General features: G+C 46.1%; 1 protein-coding gene across 1 annotated transcript in view; it reads right to left on the bottom strand.

Annotated features, from left to right (window-relative positions):
• The window catches only part of MYLK3 (myosin light chain kinase 3), a 33,299-nt gene extending 24,835 nt beyond the window's left edge, over positions 1 to 8,464 (bottom strand). Inside the window, exons 1-2 of the mRNA XM_029924252.1 lie at positions 7,775 to 8,464; positions 1,000 to 1,090 (exon numbers count right to left, since the gene is read on the bottom strand). Coding sequence (XP_029780112.1) covers positions 1,000 to 1,090; positions 7,775 to 8,251 — 568 coding nt within the window. The 5' untranslated portion in view covers positions 8,252 to 8,464. The remainder of the gene's footprint in view (positions 1 to 999; positions 1,091 to 7,774) is intronic.
• Positions 8,465 to 9,270: the final 806 nt, after the last annotated feature.

Here is a 9,270-nt window from a genome sequence, read left to right as displayed (position 1 = left end):
GGTGGATATGTGAGTGTGTGTTCATAACCACTTAGAACATGGTCTAAAGAGGCAGAAAGGAAGATAAGACAAAATCTTTTTTAAATGGTTCTATTTGCAAGGGAGGGAACATGAGGCAGGGAACAAAGACAGAAGCTAGACTTCTCTTAATATACCTTGTTTTGTCTATTTGACTTTAGAACCATCTCAATATTACACAAAACTGTAAAAGAAAATGAAACTTTAATAAAAGCAACCCATAAAGATTTACAGCAAAGTGAGATAGACCTGAGGTTGGCGGCAGAGCTTACACAGGAGGGAGCTAGTCCAAGCAACTGCAAAATAGTAATGGAGGGCGCCTGGGTGGCTCAATCGGATACATGGCCAACTCTTGAGTCTTGATTTTGGCTGAGAGACGAATCTCACATTCATGAGATGGAGCCGCATTCTGGGCTTTGCATTGACAGTGCAGAGCCTGCTTAGGATCTTCTCTTTCTCATTCTTGCTCTCTCTCCTCCTCCCTCTTTCTGCTCTTCCTCCTCTCTCTGCTCCTCCCCTGCATTCTCTCACTCTCCCCAAATAAGTAAATTAACTTTTAAAATAAATAAATAAGGGGTGCTTGGGTGGCTCAGTTGGTTAAGCATTCCACTTCAGTTCAGGTCATAATCTCTCAGTCCATGTGTTCAAGCCCCATGTCGGGCTCTGTGCTGACGCTTCAGAGCCCAGAGCTTGCTTCAGATTCTGTGTCTCCCTCTCTCTCTGTCCCCTCCTCCTACTTGCACTCTAGTTCCCTCTCTCTCAAAAATAAACAAACATTTAAAAATGTTTTTCAATAAAATAAATCAATAAATAAAATAAAACAGCAATACATAGTGGGACATATATAAAGGACCAAAAAATGAAAAGTAAAGAAGCAGCAGCTTCAACAGTTTTTCAGTGATCTCGTTGTCACCACTAGTGTTTTTATTCTGAGACTGTTACGCATGCGATGTGGAATAAAGCAAATAAGGTCCCACTCACCTTCCCGAGGCCCCCTGACCTCGGCCTGCACGGCTCTGGTGCTCAGCGCGTGCTTTGGTTTGGCTCCTTTCTCTTCCACTCGATCTTTGTTCTGAAAGAACAGCCATAAAAACCACCACCATCACCATCGCCATCATTGTCCAGGCCATAGACATTTGTGGAGCATCCACCATGTGCTGAAGGTAAAAGTTATTTCATGTGGTCTCACAGGAATACTAGAGGGTAGATATCACTATTGTCATCATAGGGACAAAGACACTTGTCCAAGGTCATCAAGTTCTTTCTAACGTGTCTCATATTGTTAGTAAGCAGACCTGACAAGGGCTTCTAAACAGACTGGCCTGAAAGTACTTAGACAAGGACTGGAAAAGAAATTTAATCATAAGTGTTAATAGTTCAGATCAGTCAGTCATGGCTGTTGCTTGAATTCTAAAGTCAGATTAACCCCTGCTTGTTTGGTGGGCAGGGGTGGGGTAGGGCAGAGGAGGGTAGGAGAGTGCCACAACCAATGACTAGTGTCTGCCTGGGAGCTGGGTTGGTGCGTCCGATAGTCACCCTTTCCAGCGCAGTAGCGGGGCAGCTTCTCAGACTCTGGGTTTAAGCCCCATCTTCACCACTCGGCTGAGATCCTTCTCTGTCTCTCACTTTCCTCATCGGAGAAATTGAGATGATAAAATTATCTGCCTCATAGACTAGTGAGAGGATTGAGGAGTGAATTTGTGGAATGTCCCAACAAGTGTGCCCAGCACATGGTAAGTGTTCAGTAACTCTGGTGATTTTATCCTACCTGAGACAGAGCTATCTGTCTTCAGTGAGCCAAATTGATTGATCAATGGATCAATTGTGTAAGGACGCTCCGTGTCTGACCTAGAGAAGCCCTCGGCAGTTCCCCCTTTAACTCTAAGTGGGCTGCACCAGGCCAGTGGTCTTACTCCTGAATTGTTAAGAGCATTCGGTGTTTCTAAGTGCAAATATTTCTAGATGACCAGACCCTTTGCTGGGCGCCCCTGGTGCTTCTAGACAATTTGAGCCTTTGACGGGTGTGGCCCCTAGAACTCCTCCTGGCCCCTGTCACAGCAGCAGGTCTGGTCACAGCACAGCCCTGAGCCTGGGCTGAGCCCCTGCGCCCCTCTCACCGCTGAAGGCCCTTTCCCTTGCCTTGGCCACAGACACCCCAACTAGGAGCCCAAAAGAGCTTGAGATACATTTTGTTTGGCCTGCACAGCATTTTAATCCTTTTTAATGTGTTATAAACACTTTAAATCTAGGAGACTTTTATATTAAAATTCTAGGTTCCTTTTTGGGGCTTAAAATTGCTCTGTGTTTTGATTTGGATGTACACACTTGTTGAACTGTGTATGTAAAATGTACATAGTATGTGTGTGTGTGTGTGTGTGTGTGTGTTTGCCATTTATTCTATGTAAGTTATATCTTAATAAAACTGATTAGAAACAAGTCTAGGTTCCCAGATTCTCCTGAACAACAACAACAACAACAACAAAACAGAGATCTTGCACCTTTAGGCCCATATGGCAAAAATCAGCTACAGCAGTTCCCTCTACCTGGGACACCACGGTCCTCACCTCTCCAGAATGTCTCTCTGGCACTGAGGATGAAGGTTGGTTCCAGTTTTTTCCTATACTGTCCCCACTTGGTTCAATCCTACTTCACGCTCATCCCTCTGGGATTCCGGCACACCAAGCTTTGTCCTCTTGAGGGTAAAAACACATGGCAACACCCAGCCCTGGCCCTGGCGTGTGCCAGCCACCTAATAAATAAACGCCAGCTGCTGTCATCATGATTAGCACCAGCTCGTCAAGGTGACCGGAGCCCCCTCCTCAGCAGAGACCTTGCCTTTGGCCTCCTGCAGACTCTATCCCTCCGCCCCCGGAGCTGGGGGAGCAGGAAGCAGTATCACGGGATGCCTCTTGTTTCACCCGGCAGAGAGGCACTGGAACAAACTGTCCTTTGGCAGACCTTGTTGAGCTCAGAGTGCCCTCTCCCTCCCTCTGCGTTTGGTGCAGGCAGTGCACACATGCCTAAACATGCAAACACACACAGCTGAATCGTGTCTTCAGGGCTCAACCTTTTGGTTCCAGTGCATCCAGAGGAAGCAGAAGAGACCCCAAACACCATTCTAGAGGACCAGTGTCTTCTGAACAGCTTGCCTATGATCGGGGCCCGCCTCTGGCTGAGTCTGGCCCCATCCTTCATGAGAGAGCACCTGACTTCTGCAAATAATCTAATTCATTGTTACAGCCAACCAGTACCACGGGGCATTTCAGAAAACTCAAGGAGGACCTTCCTGATATCCTGGCACAATTTTCTTTCTTTCTTCTTTTTTTTGGACATTTAAAAGGTTTTAATTCCAGTATAGTTAATATGCAATGTTACATTAGTTTCAGGTGTACAATACTGTGATTCAGCATTTCCACACAATACCCTGTGCCCATGGCAAAGTGTACCCCTTATTCTCCTGCGCCCCCTGCCACCCTCCCCTCTGGTAACCATCAGTTTGTTCTCTACAATTAAGAGTCCATTTCTTGGTCTCTCTCTCTCTCTCTCTCTCTCTCTCTCTCTCTTTTTTCTTCCTTTGCTCATCTGTTTCTTAAATTCCACAGTCCCGGCACAATTTTCAAATTTAGGAGTCAATGCTAGGGTTTGATTCAATTCCACAAAGCATTACTATATGCCTACCCTCTTAAGGAAACATGAGCAGGATATCCAGAAAGTCTCTTGTTTTCAACACTAACAGTATGTTAAATGACTGGGTCTCTGTCTGAGTTCGTTACCCATTCATTCTCTGACACCTCCTACAAGACCCACTCTGGCCATATCACACAGAGGAGAGCAGAAGCCTCTTGTCATGGATCAACCAGGAGCTGACAGGCTGATTGGGGCGCTGGACCCAAACCTGTAGATGGCTACCGACAGTTGTATTAAATGCAAAGACCAGAAGGGAGGGGCGCCTGGGTGGCTCAGTCAGTTAAACATCCAACTTCAGCTCAGGTCATGATCTCCTAGTCTGTGAGTTCGAGACCCGTGTCAGGCTCTATGCCGACAGCTCAGAGCCTGGAGTCTGCTTCGGATTCTGTGTCTCCCTCTCTCTCTGCCCTTCTCCCGCTTGCTCTCTCTCTCTCTCTCTCTCAAAAATAAATAAACATGTTTAAAAATTTAAAAAAATAGACTAGACGAGAGATCAATCACATGCCAGTTGAACAGAACAGACAAGAAATGTTGTAAGAACTCAGAAAAGAAAATGTTCTATGACTTCCCCTACTCAGAAATGCCTAAATATCGGCCACATATTAATATAGAGCTAATTTCACTAATATATGAAGAACTCTTACAAATCAATAAGTACAAAAAACTGAAATAGAAAAGCAGGAAAAGGACATGAGCAGACAGGTCACAGAAAAATATAAAAGGTTTTAAATCTGTGAAAGATGCTCAAACTTCTAGTAAAACAAATACAAATTAAAACTACAATGACATACATTATTTCTGGTTATGTTTGAAATTTTCCATAATAAAAAAGCTTTAAGTTTTTATGAATTAAAGAAAAAGAATTAGCTTTAGAAGGTATATAACTAGTTTTCTTATTTGAATCTTGATTCAAATAAACAAACAGTAAGGGGGAAAAAAACATAAGACAACTAGGAAAATTTGAACACTGACTTTGGTAATATTAAATTACTGTGTAGTTTTTGGTCATGATAATGGTGTCAAGATTATGTGCTTTTTGTTTGTTTGTTTTTAAAGTATTTATTTATTTCCCAGGCACCTGGGCGGCTCAGTGGGTTGAGTATCCAACTTCAGCTCAAGTCATGATCTCACGGTTTGTGGGTTCAAGCCCCGCATCAGGCTCTGTGCTGACAGCTAGCTCAGAGCCTGGAGCCTGCTTCAGATTCTGTGTCTCCTTTCTCTCTCCACCTCCCCAGTTTGTGCTCTGTCTCACTCTGTCTCTCAAAAATAAATAAATGTAAAAAAAATTTTAAATATTTATTTATTTGAGACAGAGCTCATGTGAGGAGGGGAGAGAGAGAGAAAAAGGGAGAAAGAGAATCCCAAACAGGCTCTGCACCAACAAATCGACACAAGGCTTAATCCCACAATTGTGAGATCAGGACCTGAGCTGAAACCAAGAATCAGACACTTGAGCCACCCAGGTGCCCCTTGTGATTACATTTTTAAAATTATTTTAATGTTTTATTTATTTTTGAGAGAGAAGGTGTGAGCAGGGGAGGGTCAGAGAGAGGGAGATACAGAATCTGAAGACAGGCTTCAGGCTCTGAGCTCGCTGTCAGCACAGAGCCTGACGCAGGGCTTGAACTCACAGACTGTGAGGTCATGACCTGAGCTGAAGTGGGACACTTAACTAACTGAGCCACCCAGGTGCCCCTGTGATTACATTTTTTAAAAGTGCCCTTATCTTCTAGATATAACTGCTCATTTTTTTGGAGGAAATGATCCAATGTCTCAGATGTGTTTCAAGATAATCTAAAAATTTTTTAATGTTTTTATTTATATTTGAGAGAGAGAGAGAGAGAGACAGCATAAGCAGGGGAGGGTCAGAGAGAGAAGGAGACACAGAATCCAAAGCAGGTTCCAGGCTCTGAGCTGTCAGCACAGACGTAGGGCTCAAACCCACGAACTATGAGATTGTGACCTGAGCTGAAATTGGATGCCCAACCAACTGAGCCACCCAGGCACCCCGGCTTCAAAATAATCTAAAGAGAGAGAAGTAGGTGGGGATAGAGGCAAAAACATCAGCCTCCACTCGTGGGTTCACAGAGTTCATGATATTAATCTCTCTTATAAATGTTTGAAATTTTTCCTATAAAAAAGTTTATATTCACAAAATCTTTCAAAACGTGAAAAAAACATGCACAATAAGATTCCAGTTTTCAGTCACCACACAGGCAAAGAATAAGCCAGTTGGAGGATATGCTTTGTCAGCCAAAGGGGAGGTCACAACCATCCCCATATACTACTGACAGGAGACTAAATTGGAAAAACTCTTTTGAATGCCAGTTTTGCTTTATATACATAGTGGCATTGCTACATTTAGGAGTGTATTATAAAGATAAGCTCACACCTCTATGGATATTCACTGTATCATTCTCTATAATTGCTAAAAATGGGAATATAAAAAAAATAATGATGTGAGGCTGGTTAACAAATTAAGACACGTCTCCCAACTGGAGCACTTTGCAACTTTCAGAAAGAAGAACCTTTCTATGTATAAGTGTGAAACAAGGCCCAGGGCGCCTGGGTGGCTCAGTTGTTGAAGCACATGACTTGATTTTGGCTCAGGGCATGATCTCACGGTTCATGGGTTCAAACCCCGTGTCGGGTTCTGTCCTGACAGTGCAGAACCTGCTTGGGATTCTCTCTCCTTCTCTCTCTCTGCCCCTTCCCTGCTCTCTCTATCTCAAAATAAATAAATAAATTTTGAAAAAAATATTTTAAATATGAAACAATGCCCAAAATATATTATGTAAAAGAAGACAAAAATCAAGGCCAGAATAATGTGAATAATTTGAGTTAAGATAGAACAAAGAGGTGTGTTGTAGATAAACAGACTCCGTCTAGGAGGTTTTGCAGGAAACTGGCACCTGTCACTGCTGGAGGAGAAGGGTTGAGCTGGGGCCAGGGGGGTGGAGTAGAAGAGACACACGTGAATGTTCCCACCATGTGCATTTAGTAGAGTCGTTTTCGTCTTTAAAGCTGAGGTTGGTTATCAGTGAAAAGGGGGAAGGTCACCTCTCCCCTGCAGGCCAGACCCACAGGGGAGCTGCAGGAAGCAAGGAGCTAATGGCGAGGGGCAACCTCTGCAAGAGGCTGAGGCGCACAGAGGGGAAAGGGCCAGCCTGGGGAGCTCTGGCCTGGCTGCGGATGAGGGAGGAAGGCAACCCCTGGGGCCTCACCCCTGAAGTCCTCACTGCTGACCCAGAGCCCAGCACGGCCTCCTGCAGACCTCAGCTTATCTCTTGCCAGAGGCTGGTGGATGACAGCAGGGATCTGAGATGGTGGCTCCAGGCCGTCTGAGTGTTGCTAAGTGGCTGATGCTTAGCTGTTCCCAAACAGAGTGTTGCTTCTATACACCTCACACACACACACACACACACACACACACACACACACACACCAGCCAGACTTCCATTAGCCAGAGGGTTTGATTATGCAATTTTCGGGAACAGCCGCTCCCAGAAATGCCACACTCCACCCCCAGGCTCTGGCTCCTTCATGGCCTGTGTCCCCCAGGGGTCATTGTCAACACTCATCTTCCAACAAGCAGCTGCACACTCTGCCCACTCTGGGACACAGCACAAGGTTGGGGACAGGAAGGTGAGGCTTCTAAAAGGTGGTTCTAATAGGTTACCCGGCTTCCACCTACTCCTGGTGTGAAAGACAGAAAGGAGCAAAAATAAGTCACTAGAATGTCTAATGAGCTTCACTACCCTCTTCCTAATGACCGCCCCCCCCCCAACTAGGTGCTCTGACTTTGGCCAAAGCCTCACAGACCTTGCCGAAACAGTGCCTCTTGCTTTCCCTGGGAAGAACAACCAGTCAGTGACCTGTGTGGAAACCCACCTATGAGCTCTCGGGTTCGCCCTCTCCTTTCCCCATCCACAGGTCATGCAGGTGGCACAGGAAGGGAATAACCGCTCCTACTGCTCCTAAGACTAGCTGTCTGGCCAGTGTCCCTACCAGAGACACCGGGTCTCTCTTTCAGCCAGAAGGGTACAGGAATAGGGAAGCAGGAACCAACCTCCGAAGGGCCATCAGCCAGGCTTCCTTTCCTCCAGGGGACACTCCCTTGCATGATGAAATCCACCACCTTCGAGTTCTGGAACACAGCCCCCACCAAAGCTATGGCCTTGTCCATGGCCACCACCATCCTGAATAGGGCTTCAAGCCTGGCACCGTGCTGGGCAGCATCCTGCCGCCCAGCCCTCACCAGCTCCAGGACCTCTGGCCACCCAGCCTGAGACTCAGCCGGAGGAGTGTGGTCGGCTCCCCCTGGGCCCAGGATGTGAGAGGCCTCCAGGCGGTGAAGGCCCTGCTCCAGGTGGCCCATGCCTTGGCACACACACTGCAATTTCTCCGTGACGTCTTCCTGGAAATGCAAGAGTTTGTCAACCTTCTCGTTTAGCACATTAAGCTTTCTGTCCATGGTGGTTAAGTAGGCCTTGCCTGACACCAGCAGCCCCCGGGTCTCCAAACCCTCCTTGGATGCTCCAGACATCTTGAAGCAGGCTTGATGAGGAATCAGGAAATCCACAGACTCTTAGTTTTCACTTGGGCGGTGGTACCTGGAAGTTCATTGTTCTTGATAGCTAGCAGCCTCACCCAGCAACGTCAACCCACATAGATCGCCTGGGTTGTTTAGAGAGCCCAAGGACCAGGTTCTCTCTGAGCCTTCGCCTTTGCTTATCTCCCACTCTGCTGTGGCCATGAGTGACAGGCTGGCTTTGGCAAGGCCCTTCTCCTTGGGGCCTCTTTGACATCATGGCAGCATTTAACATTCCTCTCTGAGAGGGTGCTGATGGGCAAATATTTTAAGAATCTGCCCAAGGCAGGCAGGAGTTTGGATAGTTGAAACTAAAGGTTACAAGAAAAAGATCCTTTAGGTAATGAACCAGAAAGCTGGACTTTACAAGGGGTCTCAGGGATCCCAGGACAGAATAAGAGCTATAGAGGCCCAAAGCCCTGAGGAGCAGATGGTATCCTACCTGCCACATACTGAATTCACAATGAAAAGCAAAATGAAAAGTAAATGTGTAAGGTCATTCTGATTTTTTTATTTTTGATGCTTCCACAATTTAAAACCAAATTTTTGGTGCCCCTACTTTGAAGGTGCCCCAAATACGTGTTTAAGCTGCCTATGGGGTGAATCTGCAGGTCCTTCCCCACAACAGGCCCTCAGTTACTAGCCACTTGTACCTAAAAATAGAAGTGAGGGAAAGTGGCCTAAGCTACTTGCCAAGTGCCATTCCTCAGGTCAAGTTTTCACAGACCCTTTGGGGCACATCACCAGCGGTGCCCCCTATCCCTTCTCCTCCAGCTTTGACCATGGAGACATTGGGAGCCCAATTTCTATACGCTAAAACAAACACAGTAGCAGCCTACAGAGTAAGGGGCCTGTGTTTCCTAGAGCTTCCAAACATTTTAGCCTCAAAACCCTTGGTGCAAATGGAACTACTACAGAAGCATCAATAAATAAAGCAGACAAAGGGGAAGCTTGGGCTGACACTGAGGTGGGGT

The sequence above is a fragment of the Suricata suricatta genome, chromosome 16 (assembly GCF_006229205.1).
Source record: "Suricata suricatta isolate VVHF042 chromosome 16, meerkat_22Aug2017_6uvM2_HiC, whole genome shotgun sequence".
NCBI lineage: Eukaryota > Metazoa > Chordata > Mammalia > Carnivora > Herpestidae > Suricata > Suricata suricatta.
The sequence above is the reverse complement of the archived record's forward strand: the minus strand, read 5'-3'. Positions and strand labels throughout refer to the sequence as shown.